This window comes from Sus scrofa, chromosome 15 (genome assembly GCF_054392235.1).
Source record: "Sus scrofa isolate SSC_HxYL_T2T_F1_AM1 chromosome 15, Sscrofa_HxYL_maternal_Yorkshire_Landrace_v2.0, whole genome shotgun sequence".
Classification (NCBI taxonomy): domain Eukaryota; kingdom Metazoa; phylum Chordata; class Mammalia; order Artiodactyla; family Suidae; genus Sus; species Sus scrofa.
Genome location: NC_139397.1, coordinates 142,898,674 through 142,919,599, shown reverse-complemented (window position 1 = coordinate 142,919,599; position 20,926 = coordinate 142,898,674). Strand labels below are relative to the sequence as shown.

Below are 20,926 nucleotides of genomic sequence, written 5' to 3'. Positions count from 1 at the left end.
CCATCCCAGCCAGTGCGGATGGCCCCTTACTGAAGGCTTCTCGCACCACGTCCTGTAGCTCTGTTTGGGTTCAGCATGGATGTGTCTGACCTTCTTCTTCTTTTTTTTTTTTTTTTTTTTTTGGCCTTTTTGCTCCCGCGGCATATGGAGGGGGGTCGAATCAGAGATGGTAGCACCAGCCTATGCCAGGGAGGGCCACAGCAATGCTGGCTCCAAGCCGCGTCTGCCACCTACACCACAGGTCATGGCAACGCCAGATCCTTAACCCACTGAGCAAGGTCAGGGACCGAACCCGCAACCTTATGGTTTTTGGTTGGATTCGTTAACCACTGAGCCACAACGGGAACTCCGTGTCTGACCTTCTTGATTAGACTGTAAGCACGTGCTCCTGAAAGGTGGCGGTAAAATGCTATTCTGGCTTCTGACCCATAGAGGGCGCTCTATAAATATATGCTGCCTACTTTTTGTTTCTCCCCTTTTAAGAGCTGGGAGTCATTTCCACTTCCCCAGCCTCCAGTATTTCTTTGCGATGGTCACGGTAGATGGCCCCTCGTAGGTAGTTTATACACATAAATCAATAACTTAAAATTCAGACCTCAGCCTGGGCTGGATTTGCCCAGCCTGAGCTGGTGGGGCCAGCCACCTGCAGCATGTATGTGGGGAGACTGCCAAACCCAAGAGAAACTGGAATAGAATCAGTGGGGAGTCTGTCCCCTGAGTCCTCCGTCCCCTCAAAAAAAAAAAATTTACACCTGTTAGGGAGTGTCGCACAGAATTCAGATTTTCTTGTGAATTTTGGGTAGAAATTAGCCCTTGAGCCGCAGAAATGAAAATGTTCCTGGAAGGACCTTGAGTCTGAGGATGTGATCCTGGAGGTGGGGGTCAGAACTCTCACTGGGAAATAAGGGTTTGTACTGGGGGCTGGTCCTGCCCTCGCAGCTCTAACCTATGGTTCTGTGATGTGAGAGTCTTCATCTGACCGCTACAACTTCCAAAATCCTTTGTGACTCCGCCTAACATTTCCCCAAACCTAATTATAGTCTCTTTTTAAGAATATGAATGAGGTGGAAATAGGCAGGATCTTAAATCATTGGATATCAGTTTCAAAGGAGGAAGCTCTGTGTTTTATGTTTCTTTTTAGGGGCACACCAGTGGCAAATGGAAGTTCCTAGGCTAAGGGGCTAAGGGGCTAATTGAAGCTGCAGCTACCAGCCTATGCCACAGCCACAGTGGCTCTGAGCCACTTCTGCGATGCTACACTGCAGCTTGTGGCAATGCTGGATCCCTAACCCACTGAGGGAGGCCAGGGATCGAACCCGAACCTGAATCTTCACAGAGCCAACGATGGGTTCTTAACCCACTGAGCCAGACTCTGAGACTCCCAGAATCCCTGTGTTTTTGATGGATGTCTTCTTACGGGGGAGATTACATGTCTTTACAGACTAGGATGGCATCTCGTATGTTCTGCTTTAGTAACAGAACCTGCTTGGTATGAGAGCCCCTTTTTATAGTTTTTTTTTTCCAGAATAAAATATATTTCTAACTATATATTGTTTTCCATTCAAGGGAGTCTAGTAACTATTCAGTCAATAGAACTTTATAATTCAGTAGTTTTATAGGCAGTCAAATGTCTTCAAACTCAAGGTGTGTCTTCATTTTTTGGTTCAAAAACCCAAATCACACATTAGGAAAAGCAGTCTTTCCTGTGGGGGTTTTAAAATCACTAAGGTCCATACAAGTATTTGGCCTGCAATATCATTCACTTGTCCTGAGAGCTTGCATTCCATGATAAAAAGGAATTTCCTTGGGAAATTTTAACTCTCGATAACATTTTTTTAAATTCTTCAATTATTTGCACACCAAGTTCTAGAACTCAACCTCTTTGTCACGCACACAGCTGTGTTCTAGCACGCTCTGTGACTGTGACCTGATAAATGTTTCAGAGCATTTATTTTCATGTCCCAAAGTTCGCTTGAGTCAATTATATGATCCTCAGATGGAAGCAAGTTCCAATGACCATGGAGAAGTTGGCCGATTTGGTCTGTCACCATCCCTTCGCATTTGGGGCCTCATTTCTTCTTTTTCCTGCCACGTCTTTCTCCTCCAAAAACCAAATCCCTACTTCATTGTGTCTTTCCTGGAGAATTCTCTGATCTATGAACCCCTGCCTGAGCCCATAGACCAAGGTGCCTTTAGGGGATAGCAGGTGACCTGAGGAAGCCTGGGAAGGGACCTCATCCTTAGGGACCTTGGAGATCTGGGGAGAGCATTGGTCGTCAGAAGGCATCACAATTTAGCATTTGGGGAAACGATAGTGCCTCTCAATCAAACGCATTTCCTGGTAGAATTCAGCCTACCACCTGCCAGCTTGTAACTTGTTAAAGTGTTGCCCCGTCACGAATATTAACCTTAATTTTTGAAGAATGGAAAACTTGCAGAAGTTAAAAGACAATCTTTTGTACCCGTGCATGAAGAAGTATTTCTGAACAGGTTGGGGAGAGGGAGGGTATGCACGTTCCCTGATCTGGCCTATTAATAATGTCACTAATAGCTGATGTCTTCGTAAGAGGAATGATTCCCAGTTAATTAAGGTGGCTTTCACAATGCCGACAATCTCTTTAATCCAGCATTTGTGCTGGAGAAAGAAGGCGAGAAAACCAGCCTATCTTTGCCTGCTCCTTTTATTACATAATTTGCCTGTGCTAGTTTCCAAACAGGCCAAGTGTCCAAAACCTCACCAGGAAATCCTAGTTGCAGTTTGGGTCTGAAGGTAGATTTTGGCGTAGCTGCCCCTGGTCAGCCACCTCACTGAATGGCCAGTGGTTGGTGGCCCGGCCCTTAGGCTCCCGGGTGGAGCTCAATTCCATAGCAACGACGATTGCTGAGCTCTGCGTCCTGGTGTGAACTGCGGCCGGGCGGGCGCAGAGCTCAGCAAATGTGGGACTAGGCTGAACTCAAGAGGGTCAAGGTCATTACCACGGTGGAGGCAGCCTGGCTGTTGGTGAGAAATAAGGTGCATCTCAAAGCTGGGCATATTCCACGCAGGAACGTGGGGGTGGGGGTCGGAGTGGTGTTTGCGACTCTGAGACCACCTCTCTAGGGTGAGGGTAGCATCAGACTCAATTTTTTTTTTTTTTTTTTTTGCTTTTTGGGGCTGCACCTGTGGTGCATGGAGGTTCCCAGGCTAGGGGTCCAATCAGAGCTACAGTTGCTGGCCTACACCACAGCCACAGCAACACCAGATCTGAGCCGTGTCTGCGACATATGCCACAGCTCACGGCAATGCTGGATCCTTAACCCAGTGAGCAAGGCTGGGGATCGAACCCTCAACTTCATGGTTCTCAGTCGGATTTGTTTTTCACTGCGCCAAGAGGGGAACTCCCAGCCTTGGACTAAATTAGTTAGAATGCTGACTTACAAACTTTTCAGGAAGGAAAAGTATGTCTTCCTTTTCCAATCCCATGTTCAATAAGTTGCCAAGAATCCGCAGGGAAACAGCTGTGTCTCCAGGTGCTGTTTTGTTCATTCCTCATTCATACAGACATGAAGGCACAGTTCATTCAGCAGATAACCATTCATTCATTCCATTCATTCAGCAAACAGCTTTGAGCATTCGTGCCGGGCATCTGACCAGGCTGAGAGGCCCAGGGGATAAAGAGAATGGTTGTGAGGCCTGACGCTCAGAGCCCAGCAGGAGAGACAGATCCACCGTCCATCACCGTCGGGCACCCTTCCTGGGTGCCTGGGCACCTGAGGAGTGCCAGGTGTGGGGAGGTCTAGCTGCTTGGGATGCATCAGGAAAAAGAACAGATGAAGATCCGTGCTCTGTCTCCAGGTGGATACCTTGCCCTAACTTGGCTTGACCCAGGAGGCTCTGTGTGTGGCGCCTGGTGCTGGGGGAGCTTGGACCTGCTAGAATCAGAGCTCCCCTAGTGATGGCCTGGGGAAAGCATGTCATGTTCGATCCCAGGGCTCCTATAGTGACCACAGACCCAGGGGCTTGAAACAACAGACATTTATTATCTCACAAACTCTAGAGGCCAGAAGCCCACAACTCAGGAAGAGGTCACCGTTGCTGCACTCTCTCCATAGGCAACAGGGGAGCTCCATTCCCAGCCTCTGCCAGCTGCTGCTGGCTGCTGTTCCGTGGCTCATGGCTACATCACGCCCGTCTCTGCCTCTGTCTTCACAGCGCCTTCCCTTCTGTGTGTCTGTATCAAATCTTCCTCTGTGTCCCTCTTCTAAGGATACTGGGAATGGCATTTGGAGCCCACCTGGATAATGCAGGAAAAAACCCTCCTGTCAAAATCCTTAAGTGTATCACATTTTTTGCCACCTAAGGTGACAGCCACAGGCTCCGGCGTTAGGAAGTGGACATATCTTTTGGTGGCCACTATTGAAGCCACTGCAGGTGTTTGAGCAGAAAGAATAGCCCCTACTCAGGCTCTGATGAGAAAAGGAGATGGGCTGGTGTGTTTGAGGGACCAACAGGTGGCCAGAAAGGTTTGATCATTGGCGTGAGGGAGAAGGGGCACAGGACCAATTGGAAAAGCAGGTGTGGGTTATTCTGAGAAGTAGGAAGGCTTTGAGAGATGTTAAGAGTACTAACAGGTTAAATGTATAAGATCTTTCTGGCTGCTCTTTGGAGAGTATAGTGGTGGGGCGGGGGTAGTACTAGAGAAAACCCTCCAGGAGGCTACTGAAGTCGCCCCAGTGACTCGGCAAGTGGGGGAGTGTGGATGTGGGGGGAAGCGGGTGGGTGTTGGGAATATTTGCGAGGCAGATGGGTGGGGAGGGGAGGGAGACTCCGCGTGGCCCGGTTGGAGATGGGTGATAAGAGGTGCCCAGGACGCCCAGGGGTGGTGTGAGAGGCTGTGTTGATGGAGCCTTGTTGCCAAGGACCCATTGAAGGAATGGTTGTGAGTCCAGCTTTGGGGGTTGGTGTGTGGCTGGAGCTCTGAGGAGGGCCTGGGCCAGGGAGGGAGATAGAGGAGGGCTCAGAGTTGGATGCCCTTGACCCCACAGAGATGGACACATTTGCCCAAGAGAAAGGGAGAAGAGGGCAGGGCGGCCCCTTGGAGCTGCAGGGGGAATCCCTCTCCCGGAAGGAAGAGGAGCCTGCATAGGGAGACACAGACAGGAGAAAAGCCTGGGGAGGGCCAGGGGCAGGAACTGGAGCAAGGAAGGGGCGGGGGAGAGACCCTCAACTCGAGCTACTCAGGGGCTCTCAGTGCTGCCTGTTCGGTTCCAGGAGTATAACGCTGAGCTGATGTTGCACCAGTTTGTCATTTTCGCTTCTTTTTTTTTGACTGCACCTGCGGCATGTGGACGTTCCCAGGCTAGGGGTCGAATCAGTGCTGTAGCTTCCAGTCTACACCACAGCCACAGCCACGCCAGATCCAAGCCTCCAAGCCGTCAGTGCCCTACACCACAGTTTATGGCAACACTGGATCCTTAACCCACTGAGCAAGGCCAGGGATCAAACCCACATCCTCACAGCCACTATGTCAGGTTCTTTACCCACTTAGCCACCATTTTTAAAAACGGGAAAACCACTCTCAATGATCTAGTTCAAGGGGTGCCCTTACTTATTGTTCGGTGGCAACGCCATGTTTTCTGGTTCTCAGTGCAGTGTTCTTTCCACTGCACCGGGCTGTCTCTTAAGGAAACAGCTGATCGTTTTCTTAAATGTCTGTATGAGATGGTGGATATTCCCTCTGCTTATTGCGGTGTCACTTCATGACGTGTGGGAGTTAAATCATTGCGCTATATATCTTCTGCTTGGGCAGTGCTGTATCAATGACCTCTCGATAAAACTGGAAGAAAAAAGATATAGAAATCAAATGAAAAGACATTAGCAAATGAATTTTATCTGACTGGTTTGGAAGACCACATTCGTGTCCTGCTTATATTTATGAAAAAATAAATAATATTCACTTTATGTGCATTAAAAAAGATAAAAGAACAGGTGAAAATCTCGAGTCAATGTCATGCCAGGGGAAACTGACCAAAGTTTTCTCTCACTGAGTGAGGTGAACTTAAGATATAAGAAAATACTCCGCCTCTGTAGTCCAGTGCCCTTGGTCTGGTCCCCTCTTTGAGTAACAGTTTTTTGTTGTTGTTGTTGTTATTTATTTTATAATCCTTTGAGATCTTTAACACTTTTTTCCCTAGTGATAGAGGACTCAAAGGATTTAGGCTGCACGCCAAGGCCCGTTTGTGTTTAAGTGATGTTATAGTGTCACCTAGTGGCGCAGTGTTTGAATTACAAGCAAGCATTCAAAAGGCGGAGGGAGCCTGCGGAAGGCATCTTTGTCACTTTGAATTATAAAAGTCCATGAGCGTACGTTTAGAATTTATACTGAGCAAAGCAGCAGCCAAGATGCTGGGTGGTAATAAAAATGAACATGGATCCTAGGTCTCAAAAATCTTACTGGAAGACATTACTACAAGTAAATGTTAATTAACAGAGCATGCACTGAACAATGAGAAATAGGTACTGAGCCTATACAGGTGTTAATTATTTGAGGGTGGATGTGAGATGGAAATTGATAAGGACTGGGGTAGAAAAAGGAAGCAGCAACTTTGAAGTCAGGGGTGACTCTGCTTCCCCAGATGGTAGCCAAGTGGTCTAGGGTCCCTGGCTTCATCTTCCTGAGCCTCGGCTTCCTCCTTCCTCATTTGGGAACGAAAAGCAGCTACAGGGAGACTCTCTTTTTTTTTTTTTTTTTTGTCTTTTTGCCATCTTCTTGGGCCGCTCCTGTGGCATATAGAGGTTCCCAGGCTAGGGGTCTAATCGGAGCCATAGCCACTGGCCTACACCAGAGCCACAGCAACGCGGGATCCGAGCTGCGTCTGCAACCTACACCACAGCTCACGGCAACGCCGGATCCTTAACCCACTGAGCGAGGCCAGGGATCAAACCTGCAACCTCATGGTTCCTAGTCGGATTCGTTAACCACTGCGCCACCACGGGAACTCCCAGGGTGACTTTCTGCTTTAAGGCTGTAAGGATCCCATGAATAGAGTAAGTCCTCAGTGAATGGTGATGCTTTCACCATCATCGTGGTTATCATGGTAAGAGTTTTGGTTGGAAGAAGTTTGAATCCGAGCTTCAGGCACACAGAAAGCACAAGTGAAACTGGAGCAGAGTGTGTAGGTGTGGACCTGCAGGGACCAGGTGTGGCTGGGGTGGAGGAAGGTAGATTGTCCTCATTGCAGGTGTTGATGACAACAATGACACAGCAAAGGGAACACTGCAGGGCAGTTGACAGTCAGATGTGGAAGTGGGGGAGGGGTGATACAGAAGCAAGAGAGGCTGGTGCTGGGGTAACCCAGGTGAGAGGGCCAGACAGTGACCCAGGGTCTCCGAAGTGGGATGGAAAAAAGACAGACATCTGAGATTTCATCAAAGAAAGATGAGATAGGCTCGGTTATGGGATGGACATGGAAGAGGAGGGACAGAGGGTCAGCCGAAGCCTAGATGGAAGAAGAAACCAAGCTGTCCTCTCCCAAGTCAGAGAGAGAAAGGCAGGGATGCTGGTCTGGGAGTGATGAGCTCAGCTTGTGACATGACGAGTGTAAATGTGCAGGGAAGAAGATTCAAGAAGTTTCTAGAAAACAGATACAGGGTGAGACTAGAAAATTAGATTTGAGAACCACAAATACTGAATACTGTTATTTCCTAAAACAAACAAGCAAAACCCAAAAAACTTTGTTGGAGAAAATAGAGCACATCAAGATAATTTTTTTTTTTTTTTCTTTTTTGGACTGCACCTGTGGCATATGGAGGTTCCCAGGCTGGGGTCAAATCGGAGCTGCAGCTGCTGGCCTACACCACAGCCACAGCAACATGGGATCTGAGCCACATCTGAGACCTACACCACAGCTCACGGCAATGCCAGATCCTTAACCCATTGAGCAAGTCCAGGGATCGAATCTGCATCCTCATGGATGCTAGTCGGGTTCATTACCTCTGAGCCACAACAGGAACTCCTCAAGATAAATTTTTTAAAAGTTTAAAAATAAGAGTTCCCACCATGTCACAGTGGGTTAAGACTGTCTGCAGCTGCAGCAGCTTAAGGTGCTGTGGAGGCGTGGATTTGATCCCCAGGCCTGCTCAGAGGGTTAAAGGATCTAGCTGTGTAAGTTGCAACTCTGGCTTAGATTCAGTCCCTGGCCTGGGAACATCTATATGCCACAAGTGTGGCCGTAAAATGAAATGAAATGAATTGAAATAAAGTAAAATAAAATAAAATTTAAAAATAAACTGAGACTGAAAACAAGTGAACTGTGCCTGGAAGCCCACGTGCATATGGTGGCTGGGCCAGGCTGAGGCAGAAAGAGGTTTGGAGAGAAACTGACTGAGCCAGGTACAAACTTAAGCTTAATATGCATGAGAATTTAAGTTATACCATCTTAGTAGGCTTTCCTTATTTACATGGGGATGCTTATCTGCATCTCTCAGTATTGCTGGTTGGATTAAATGAGGTAAGGTATGCACACTGTGAAAAGTGTACCACCAAGCTTAAAAAATAAATACCTTCTGGAGTTCCCGTCGTGCCGCAGTGGTTAACGAATCCGACTAGGAACCATGAGGTTGCAGGTTCGGTCCCTGCCCTTGCTCAGTGGGTTAACGATCCGGCGTTGCCGTGAGCTGTGGTGTAGGTTGCAGACGCGGCTCGGACCCCGCGTTGCTGTGGCTCTGGCGTAGGCCGGTGGCTACAGCTCCAACTGAACCCCTAGCCTGGGAACCTCCATATGCCGCGGGAGCGGCCCAAGAAATAGCAAAAAGACAAAAAAAAAAAAAAAAATACCTTCCCCTTCCCTGGGACATTCTTGATGATCAAAGTCATGGCCTAAGAAGCCAAGAATGATTTAGAAGTTTTGGTGTAACTGGTGTCATAAAAGCATCCTTCTTATTCGTGTGTGTGTCGATTCCTTTATTTATTCATTAATTTATACTTCCTCGCAGTGATTCTCTAGTTAGGAAAGACCAAGAGGTAGTTGCAGAAAAGGTTTGACTCTACGTGCATTTGTTGTTGTCTACCTGTAGCCATTCCCCTCCCCCCCACCGCTAAAACAACAAAGGATTTCTTAGATTTTTGTCATTCCCTGTAGGGTTTGATCTGTGGAGGCAAGCAGATGAGTGGGAACCCAAAAGGTTGATTTGAAGAATTTAGGGGAAAAAAAACATTTGGTTTTAAAAATATACTTTCTCTCTTATTTACTGGGATCATCTACCAAGTTGTGAAATAAAAATAATTTGATCTTAGCCCAGCTCAAGAGCTGTTCCTGACACAGATGATTAACACGGGGGAATCCTAAAGGAATGTTCTGGCCTCAGAGAGCCAGGCCGGCGTGGGATTCCATGTCCACTCGGATGGCCTTCATCCTTTATTTGTACAGCTGGCCCGAGCCCCCAGCGCGACTGTAGCCACAGTGGGGAGGCACACAGAACAGGTCTGATGACACCGTGTTGGCCTGGCCTTTGGGTGGAAAGCGATGACCCAGTGGCTTCCCGTGGCATGCCAGAGCTTCCTCAGCTGTCAAGCTGATTGTCGTTTCTGGAGTCAGTGAATCTGTTTTCTGACTTCACCGTCTCTCACTGAAAGTCATATACTGCAAAAACAATTCCATCCACATAGTAGCAAAAAAATTTTTTAAATCACGTATCTTATATCTGAAAGCCAGCCATTCCCCTGGGCATTTTTTTTTTTTCTTTTTGCTATAGCAATCCATCACATACCCTGGGTGGAAGGTGCACAGATAGGAATGGAATATTTCTTTACAAAATTTTTTTAAAGATGCAAAATCTTGGTGTTTATTTAATGGTTCCGTAGTTAGAGAAATGTCTTTTCTGGGCTTGTTATTTAAGCCTGTTTATCCTGAAGTTAATTCTAGTATCACCTGATAGATTAGTCAGCTCAAATATTTACTGGTAAACATAGTGTTTTCTTTTACCAATCCCTTCTGTTGCATAAAATAATTTAATGAAGGTGGAATTATTTTCTATATCCCTGTAGAAAAATTACTTACAGAAACTGGGTGAATGCAAGATGGCTATTTCAAGACTGGTAATTGGGAAGTTTTTGTGAGCAGCTTTCTGATAGATTGAATACTGTTACATAGAGTTTAATGGACTTCTTTCAAAAACTTATCCTATAGTAAAATCCCTATTCATTGGAACAAAACAAAACAAAACAAAACGGCACTGCATATAAAGCAAACCACAGTCTTCCCCATAAAATGTAGCCCTTTAGTGCTTTTTGTTAGTTTTTCACTTGCAAAGTAGTGTGGTTGTTGGCCAGAAGACAGAATGATGCCTGTGTTGGAGTTGGACAACAATGCATAGTGACATTGCTGCTTAAGGACCACAGCTCTGCTCACCCCAGACTGGAACATCTCAGATCCCCATTAACTGGCCTGCTCTCAGCCAGTCTTCTGGGGATGGGAGTTCAGGGAGAAAGCAGCTCCTTTTCCTCCTTTCCAGTCTTCTCTTGGGTCGAGTGTGTACGGTGTGAGCATTATCGTGTTCAGTATTTATTGTTCTCTGCCTTTCTTACATCAGGGCCTCGGGCACCTAGACTCTGGCTTCCAGGAGGTCACAGTCTGGTGAGTGTGGGGTTGGCAGTGTTGTGGTCCATGCACGCGGGTTGGAAGAAGAAATTTCCAGCATAGCAAGGTGAAAGAAAGAAGAGTTTATTGAGATGAGAGATGCTGCTAGCACAGCAGGACGACTTCCTGATGATCAGGGAGAGCCAACTCCAAGTCCATGGTTGTACCCATTTTTATAACCCAGATGACCAGCTGACTGGTTGGGAAAAGAGGGGCCTTAGGATACACTTGCTGGTATAGGTTGCAGGTGTATAAAGCCCGACAGGGATGGGGTAAGGACCTAGTAGGGGTAGGAAGGGGTAGGACAGGGTGCTCAAGATGGGGGAGGGGGCATTACAATATGGGTGGGGTGACGCTAAGGGTCTGGTAATTCTTGTCTTGGCCAGAGACTTTGAGTTCTATCTCCTTGAAGAGACCTTGAAGTCCCACAGGGGGCATACAGGCAAAAAGTGTCATTATGGAGATGTCTTGGAGGGGCATCTAATTCTGAAGGGTACGGGGTGAGGGAGACTTCCCACGGGAGGAACTGAGAGATGACTTGCACAACCAGGGGGAAGGCACACTTGAGGGACAGGGCACTGAAGTCTGTACAAGAACAGAGCTCGTTCAGGAGTTCCCATCATGGCTTATTGGTAATGAACCCAGCTAGTATCCATGAGGACTCGGGTTCAATCCCCGGCCCCGCTCAGTGGGTTAAGGATCTGACGTTGCCGTGGCTGTAGTGTAGGCTGGCAGCTGTAGCTCCTATTTGACCCCTAGCCTGGGAACTTCCATATGCTGCAGGTGCAGCCCTAAAAAAAAGACCAAAAAAAAAAGAACAGAGCTTGTTCAGAAATAGCCACAATGTCAGCCTGACAGGCCAGGGGTAGGGAGGGGCAAAGAATTTAATAATGCAAACAGCCACCCCAGAGTTATTTATGTTTGAGTGTTTTCAATGGCACTTGCTCAAATTGGGACACCTCTCCATACTGCGTGGAGTTTTATCATTCCTGCCACCAAGCTGAATATTTTCACTCCTTTTTGTTTCCTCCCCAGAGTTCCGTCAGCTCCTTGGACCCAAGGTGTTTGAAACAAAACACGTTAAAGTTTATAGCTTTATTGGTTTTCCTTTCTGTTGCCCTTTACGTTTCAAACATGCTGTTTTATTTTCTGTTCAAACGTGCTCTTTTAAAATAATACATTATTGCAAAAGTACAGCGATTGCTAAAGATAATTTCAGAGTTTTGCGGAGATTGTGTATAAGACAAAAAGAAAATTTCCAAACTTGATGAAAAAGCAGTTATTTCTTGAGGCTTATATTGAGGGGAAATGGGAGCTTTTAACCAGTGGTTATGAATCTAAACCAAGTGAGATTAATTAACACAAGCAGAAAAGGTCAGCTGAAGTCATTATTTTTTCTTGCTTTTAGATGGTAGTTTAGAAATTGTGCAATAATCTAGAGTAAATTGATATGCCCTCAATGTGTCCCCAAGTGGCTTGTGCCTGGGTGATTATATTTTATATTGCATTATTGTCTTTTTTGTGACACATGTTTATACATTTAATATTCTTTGGGTATTCTAAACTTTAGTATCTTTATGGCTACTCAAGAAATAGTAACTATTATAATGATGATGAAAAAGCCTGAAGAGAAGGGAAAGTACAAATAAAATACAATTTTGATGCATAAAAGTTAGGCAAATGTCATTGAGAACTATGTCTAGATACTCATGTTGCAACAGAAGAAAGGGTGGGGGAAAAACTGTAATTGCAATGTATACATGTAAGGATAACCTGACCCCCTTGCTGTACAGTGGGAAAAATAAATAAATAAATAAAATAAATAAATAAAAATAAAAGTTAGGCAAATGTGAAAGCTTATTGATGTTTCTCAAGTCAGTGACTTGATGAAAGAGAAATAGTAATTAAACTTTATTGTAAATGACGCGTGTGCTCGTGATAAGATGCTCATGCAACAGAATGTATCATTGCCCTGGCTTTGGTTTCTCACTCCTGGCACATGACAACTTGCCATTCCTTGTATATCCTTCTAGAAATATTCATGCATAAACATGTATTTAGAGAAAATGCCTATTTGTTTCTCTGCAAGTGGTATCACATGACATATGTTTATTTATTTATTTATTTTTGCCCCCCTCACCTTTTTAGGGCCATGTCTGTGGCACATGGAAGTTCCCAGGCTAGGGGTCGAATTGGAGCTGCTGGCCGATGCCACAGCCAGAGCCACTCAGGATCTGAGCTGCACCTGCAACCTACACCACAATGCACAGGGATCCTTAATCCAAGGAGCAAGGCCAGGGATCCAACCCAAGTCTCCATGGATACTGGTTGGGGTTCACTACCACTGAACCACAGTGGGAACTCTGACATAAAATAAAAAAATTAAGAAGCTGAGGAACAGAGGGCTTAAGAAAGATCCCCAAGGTCACACAGCTAGTAAGTGTGGGCCTGGGTTTCACAGGCAGGTGTTGACTGCAGAGCCTGGACACGATCATTCTGTTTCCTCCTCATGAGCCTCCCAAGGATGTGCTCTATCAGCCCAGAGAGACGGACCTTGCTCTTTTTTTTTTTTTTTTTTTTTGGTCTTTTCTAGGGCTGCACCCGCAGCATACGGAGGTTCCCAGGCTAGGGGTCGACTCGGAGCTATAGCCGCCGGCCTACAGCACAGCCACAGCAATGCAGCATCTGAGCCAGATCTGCAACCTACACCACAGCTCACAGTGTTGCCAGATCACTAACCCACTGAGCGAGGCCAGGGATCGAACCCACAACCTCATGGTTCCTAGTCGGATTCGTTAACCACTGAGCCCGACAGGAACTCCCCGACCTCACTCTTTAATGACCAGGCTCCATGCAGGTCTAAGGAAAGAGCCATCCAGAGGGAACGTTTGCACCAGGGCCCTAGGGCAGAGAAGAGCAGCATGGCTGGGGCATACTGGGGGGCAGGCACAGTACAGCATGGGATGCAAGGGAATCTGGAGTCTCTCCCCGCAGGGCCTGGAAGGGGACGATTGCAAGGTTTATTCTACATGCAGCAGGAAGACAAGGAGAGCTTAAAAAGCAGGGCCTTACTGTGATCTGACTGCTGCTTTAAGGTCACTTGGAGAGATGCTAGGAGGGTAAGAGAGAGCTGGAGAGCCATTTAGGAGCCTGGAGCAGCGGCCTCACTGCTGCTGGTCTGCACCAGTGTCTTCACAGCCAGGCAGACAGCAAGGTGGGAAGTTTCAGATCTATGCTGGCAGTGAGATGCTCGGAACTGATCATGGTTAAATGCAGGTTGGCAGAAAGAGGAAGGTCAAGGGTGATTTCCAGGGTTCCGGGCCTGGATTCTGGGTCAAGAGGGAAGATGGCTGGAGGATCAGATTTGGGGTAAAATCAAGAGTTTGGGATTTTTTTTTTTTCTCTTTTTGCCTTTTCTGATCCTCTGGCTGGAGGATCAGATTTGGGGCAAAATCAAGAGTTTGGGATTTTTTTTTTTTCTCTTTTTGCCTTTTCTAGGGCTGCTCCCACGGCATATAGAGATTCCCAGGCTAGAGGTCTAATCAGAGCTGTAGCTACCAGCCTACACCACAGCCACAGCAACACGGGATCCGAGCCGCGTCTGCGACCTACACCACAGCTCACGGCAACGCCGGATCCTTAGCCCCCTGAGCAAGGCCAGGGATCGAACCCGCAACCTCATGGTTCCTAGTCGGGTTCGTTAGCCACTGCGCCACGACAGCAACTCCAAGAGTTTGGGATTTTTTTTTTTTTAAGCTGGAGGTACCATTGTTTTCAAGGATCTGTTGAGAGGGAAGCTATGTATGATCACCGGCAGTTCGAGAAGCTGATGCTGAGACATAGAAATGGGGATATTAGGATCCCACAGCATTTAAAATTTCAGTCCTGGAAGGAACCATGGATGTAGGGATTGTGGAGAGAGAGAAGGGGGCCTGGGGCAGAGGAGGGAGCCACATCGTGGGGGCCAGGGGAGTATGCCCCTCTGAGGCCAGCCGTTCCCTCCTTCAGAGGAGAAAGAACTATAAGATGCTCTGTCATGACTGAAGAGTCATTCATTGCATCAGTGCAACGGAGAACAGGCTTGGAGGGGACAGGGAGTCCCTCATCTTGGTGCCAGAGGTGTTCCCACTGTGGACTTAGGGGGAGAACTAAGCTCATGGAATTTCTTCACCTAAAATAAGAGGTGTCCAGAGTTCCGGGGTGGCAGTGGCTTAAGGATCTGGTGTTGTCACTGCTGTGTCGAGAGTGTGAACTCTGGCAGGGAACTTCCACATGCTGTAGGTGCAGCCAAAAAAATAAAATAAAATAAGAGGTAACCTTTTTATTCATGGAGAGAAAGTGGGATTGCATAAAAATAATGTGGCATGGAGAACATGCTTCCAAACTATGAATAAGATATTTGATAAAAGCAGCTAAAAAGACATGGTTTCCCCTAGAAGTGTAGATAAATCCATTGTCTTTTGAAATAAGTCAAAGATCTGGCAGGTTTTCCTCACTCAATTTGTGTCACAAACATAATAGTAAGGAGACTTCGGTGTGTGTGTGTGTATATGCATGTGTGTGTGTGTGTGTGTGTGTGTGTGTGTGTTTAGGGGCGAACCTGTGGCATATGGAAGTCCCCAGGCTAGGGGTCAAATTGGAGCTGCAGCTGCTAGCCTATGCCGCAGCCACAGTGACGCGGGATCCAAGCCACGTCTGCTACCTACACCACAGCTCACGGTCATGCTGGATCCCCAACCGGCTGAGTGAGGCCAGGGATCAAACCCGTGTCCTCATGGATCCTAGCTGGGTTCATTACTGCTGAGCCACAACAGGAACTCCAGGAGACTTTGATTTTTAAAAATTCCTTCTTTCACTAAATAGCCCAAGATTTATAAGTGTCGGGGACAGAATGAACCTAGTAAGAGAGCTGTAATCAGTTTATAGATGTGTGTACATGCAGTAATTCAAATTTATTGTACAGCTTTGATTCAGATTAGAAAAGGCAACTTTTTCTTTTTAACAATAATTAACTGGTCATTTGTGCTTCTGTTATCAGAGTTTGTTCCATCTTTAATTTTCCAGTCTTGAGTAAACCCAAGTGACCGTATATTGGTGTTAGAAAGCATTACTGAGGAATCATCCACCCTTCACCTTTTTAATCCTTCTTCTTAGGGTCAACCAGGACCACCAGGGCCACAGGGTCCTATTGGACCCCTGGGACCACCAGGACCCACTGGACTTCCAGGAGAGAAAGGGATGAGAGGTGACAGTGGCCTTCCTGGAGCAGCAGGTGACAAAGGTGATAAGGTAAGCGTCTTCCTTTTCTGCATTTATTTATTTATTTGTCTTTTTAATTTTAGGGCTGCACCGCGGCATATGGAAGTTCCCAGGCTAGGGGTCAAATTGGAGCTGCAGCTACCAGCCGACGCCACGGTCACAGCAATATGGGATCTGAGCCGCATCTGTGACCCACACCACAGCTCATGGCAACACCAGATCCTTAACCCACTGAGTGAGGCCAGGGATCGAACCCGTGTCCTCATGGATACTAGTCAGGTTCGTTAACCACTGAGCCACGATGGGAACTCCAGGTAAGCTTCTTCTTAAGTAAAAGATTCATATTAACCACTCACCAGCATTACTACGCTAGACTTTCTAAAATCTCAAATAGTATATATATTTGCACCTTATAATAGATTAAATCTCAACACCTCTTCCATAAACAGCCCTCACTCCCAACCCCTTTCCAGAGGAGCGTGCCTTTCTGATTTATTCTAAGCCCTTAAATCCGTGAGTACCCAGTGAGGAGTTGTGGTCTTTTGTGACTTAAAAAAAAAAAAAAAATCTAAATAATGTTCTATGTATCATGTCAAGCCTTTCCTTTTTAATCAACCATATGGCTTAGAGATTGTTCTATATCAATTTATGTAAATTGAACTTATCTTTTCAAAAACACTGTATAGTATTCCATCACACAGATAAAGCTATAATTTATTCCCTGTTGATGAGAATTTGAGAATTTATTCCAATTTGGTGTAGTGCAAGTGTGCAGAAACAGTCCTGTAAATTACCTGTGTTTACATTTAAGAGTGTCTCTAGGGTAAATCGATTCTGAGAAGGTGAATTTCCAGTTTATATGGTATTGAATGTATTCTTTGAACTGATTTTGCCAAGTTGGCTTCCTAAGTATGGAAAGAAAAGCTCAAAAGGTTGAGTTATAAATGTTGGCGTTTGAGCTCATCAATGTAAAAATAGGTAACACTGACTGCTCAAAGTTTTTTCTTCTTATTATTATGTTTTTTTTTTTTTTTTTTTTTTGTCTTTTTAGGGCCACACCTGAGGCATATGGAGGTTCCCAGGCTAGGGGTCCAATTGGAGCTGTAGCCGCTGGCCTACACCACAGCCACAGCAACGTCAGAGTCAGATCCAAGCTGCATCTGCGACCTACACTACAGCTCACAGCAACGCTGGATCTTTAACCCACTGAGCGAGGCCAGGGCTCAAACCCATGTCCTCATGGATATTAGTCGGGTTCATTAACTACTGAGCCAGAACAGGAACTCCCTGAGGGTTTTTATTTTTAAAAAACAAGTCATTCATTATTAAGGTGTTTAAGTCAGTCACCATGTAAACTAATTAAACTAGGACATTAATCTAATATTTAGTAATCTTTATAGGTTTGTTTTATTTTCTGGGATTTTAGGGTCCAACCGGTGTTCCTGGATTTCCAGGTTTGGATGGAATACCTGTAAGTATCCTTAAGTTTTCTTTTTTTTTTAAAGAGGGGAGAGACATGCATTACAGCCCTTAAAATCATGTGTTCAAAAGATATGTATGTGTATATGTATAACTGACTCACTTTGCTGTACACCTGAAACTAACATCAATAAAATTAAATAATTTATGTAACATATACAGTAAACTTTATTTTCTCCTTTTAGTAAATGGAAGGGTGCTTGCAAGTTTTGTGTAATAACTCTGACCAAAACACTTTACTTGAACAGCAAGGTTTTTAAATGGATTAGAGTGAAATATACTTGTCGGGTCAAGTACAGTGTTTTAGAAATACGTGTATACTCATTATGAAAGTTTTTGTTTGCTGGTGAGTCCTAATAGTGGGAGTGGGCTTAAAACTCTCATTTCTAATATGAAAACCAAGTGAAAGAAAGGAAAGGCATTTTAGAGGCTTGATAAGTCATTAGAGTCTTTGTAAATCTTTCAAGGACCATTTCCTCCCAAATCTCCCCAAATACTCCAAACGAAATTAATTTAAATTGGGGTATATTAACTAAATGTATTTATTTTTGCTATGCTACATAGTACTTGTGAGCAGGGGAGGAAATTTCCCAAAATTAAACATGTGAGTCACAATGGCCATAATACAGGGATCCATACTGCATAACTTTTTGTCATGGGAATTCTTGCAAAAAATGCTTCACCTATGATTTTGTTTCCTGTAGGGGCACCCAGGGCCTCCTGGATCCAGAGGCAGACCTGGCATAGATGGCTACAATGGCTCAAGAGGTGACCCAGGCTTTCCAGGAGAAAGAGGAGCTCCTGGCCTAGAAGGCCCCCCAGTAAGACAGCTTCAGCTCACCCTAGTGGGACTCTTAGGTGCAAAGGTTCTCCAGCGGGAACAGACTTGATGGGTTCATGAAACAGTTATTACAAGCGTGCCGGAAGCCTGGTGAACAAATGGGGGTGGCTGGAGGTTGAGGACACGGTTGGGCAGGATCTAGAAGACACGAGGCCTTGGGGTTTTCTTTTCCGTGCCATGGGAAGGCACTGGATGATTTTAAAGATGGAAGTGGTGTGATGTGACTGATGTTCTAGCAGGATGTTCCTGCCGGCTGTACAGAGAGTGGACAGTAGGGAGAGGGAGCCAGGACCCCAGTTCTCAAAACTTAGGTTGTGTATCAGACAGGGTTCAGTGCAGACGCATAAACCCCTCTAGGTGTTTTGTGCAGAAAGGGATTGAATACAAGGAATTTGGTAGTTCTCGTAATGGCTGGAAGATTGAAACTCTGGGGTCACTACAAGGCTACTGGTGTGAAGGGCTCCCACTTAACTGAGACTCAGAAGCCAGAAGCTGCTTGCATACCTCAACCACTGCCCTTTCATCATGTCAAGACACCAGCAAACACTCAAGTTTCTATCTTCCTGCTTGGCAGCATCGATAGTACCAGAAAAGGATGTCTTCCTCATTGCTGCCTTCCCGATCTTATAAGTACATCTCCCGGAAGGAACCTACGCACGTCCAGCTGCAGAGTGACCTGGGAAATGTAGTTTTTAGCTATCTACACCCTCCCCCCACCGCCACTCCTCTGGCCCAGTCCCTGGTAGTGCAGAAAGAAAAATGGAAGGGGTTTGGAATGGAGGTTCAGAAACAGGCGACAACATCCAGCACTTGAGAAAACTTTACTGCTCCTGGCTTCTTTTTCCCCTTCAAAACTTTGGACTTGCATTTAAACGGAACTTCAGCAAGAACTACTTTTCCCTCTAACATATCACCTTTTTCTCTCTTTTCCTTCTTCTCAAATAAAGAATGGAGATGATTTGGCCTTTCAACATTAATTTTCTGTGATACTCTTCAGCCTTTCCACGTCATTAATTAAATATCATTACCCAAGATTCCTTCTAAAATGCTTTTTAGTCTCCATCACAAGCATTTTGCTTTCTCCTAGGACTTTTCCTTTTGCTCCAGATCCTAGTGTTAATGATCTGAATGTCCACATTGACGCTTTTTCTAGTGGTACCAAGTAAGCAAGCAACGTCCACTGTTAAGCTTCTCAACCACCCTGCTTTCAAACGCAGCCACTTGCAGGCTCAAGTACAGCCTGGTGAACATACCTTCCTTAAGATCTTCAGATTCAGTCCCGCTTCATCCCACTGAGCATCCATGAAGTTTCATGAGAGCAGGGTTCCTGATTTTGGCTTTAAGAGGGCATGTGGCACTGACCACGGTACTGAAGTTTGTCATAAAGGTCTCTTTGCAAAGCAATTTTCTTTCCCTTGACCTGTTTCACATGTAGACAGTCCTCACTTTGCCCAGGAGCTTGAGAATGTGCACAAAGCAGCCTTAGCATCCGATGGGAAAATTACTATTGTTCATGACCTTCAAGATATTCAAACCACGGCTAGTACATAGAGAAGATTTTTTAAAACCAATATTTATTTAGTATATTGTCACCTAAAACATTAGAAACATTGAGAAATAAAGCATTTTGTGTCTTTGTAAAAACGTAGCGAGATAGTCTGTCTGAACTGTGCTTGACGTCACCTGGTTGCATAACTCAAGACATGAAGCAAGAGTGTTTTCTGTGCTTTGGTGATGCCATGCCCTTTTCTAAGTTTGGACCTGCTTCCCATGTTATGAAATATCTCTAAGGGTTAGGGTTAGGGTTAGGGTTTCACTTTCTCTGGCACGGCTTCATCCCTTTTGTCACAGTCCTTCTTTTTTGTTGGTAAGTGTGTCTTCATTAAGTGCCTGTGGCTTGCATGACAGCAGAGACCACAGTCCCACAGTACCTATTTCTTCCATAGTGCCACTTACTTTCTATTTGAATTTCATTTCCAGTATAATCATTTTTCACGTCCTCACTTCATTTTCATCTTGGTTGGCCAGTCCTCTTTCAGTGATTTGTTTTTATCCAGTGTTATTTGGGTTTATCACGGGGAGACACAGCTACACACTTCGATGTCTGTGTGTGAACTAACAGGTGGCAGTGACCCATCACTGACAGCCTTGGAAAGGAGTGATGTGATCAGTCAGTGATTGTGAATCTCATGTGACTTTTGTAGTGATCTGTGGACCAGCAGGCTAGTAATGGATGTATGTCCTTTATGCAGTGACTAAGTTAATGCCCAGTGGTAGGTGACATTTGAACCAGTTTGTTGGAGGACTGATGTGATATGACTTATTTGTGGACCTGAAACTCGCACATATTGAAAATGTGCGAAGGAAGAATTGCCTGAGTAAGCAAATCTGATTTCTCAAGGAAACTATTGATGTAATTTATCACAAAACCGTCGAGTACCGCCCATAGGAAGCAAAGTCACTTACTCTCCTGAGAGGTATTAACTTTGAAATCTGCGTGTCCTTCGTAGAACTTGATATATGAAGATGGTAGAATTTTTTCTCCTATCTTTTTAGGGCCACACCTGCGGTGTATGGAGGTTCCCAGGCTAGGGGTCTAATCGGAGCTGTTGCCGCCAGCCTACACCAGAGCCACAGCAATGCAGGACCCAAGCCATGTCTGCGACGGACTCCACAGCTCACGGCCACTCTGGATCCTCAACACACTGAGCGAGGCCAGGGATCGAACCT

At 45.6% G+C, this 20,926-nt stretch overlaps 1 protein-coding gene across 7 annotated transcripts in view; it reads left to right on the top strand.

The window, feature by feature from the left end:
* COL4A4 (collagen type IV alpha 4 chain) overlaps nucleotides 1–20,926 on the top strand; it is a 141,688-nt gene that overhangs the window by 28,860 nt on the left and 91,902 nt on the right. For all 7 annotated transcript variants that reach the window (XR_014830542.1, XR_014830541.1, XR_014830540.1 and 4 more), the window contains 3 exons: nucleotides 15,772–15,906; nucleotides 17,303–17,347; nucleotides 18,060–18,176. Coding sequence is in view for 4 of the 7 variants with exons in the window: in XM_021075271.2 (XP_020930930.2) it covers nucleotides 15,772–15,906; nucleotides 17,303–17,347; nucleotides 18,060–18,176 (297 nt within the window). In the remaining 3 variants the exon portion in view is untranslated. The remainder of the gene's footprint in view (nucleotides 1–15,771; nucleotides 15,907–17,302; nucleotides 17,348–18,059; nucleotides 18,177–20,926) is intronic.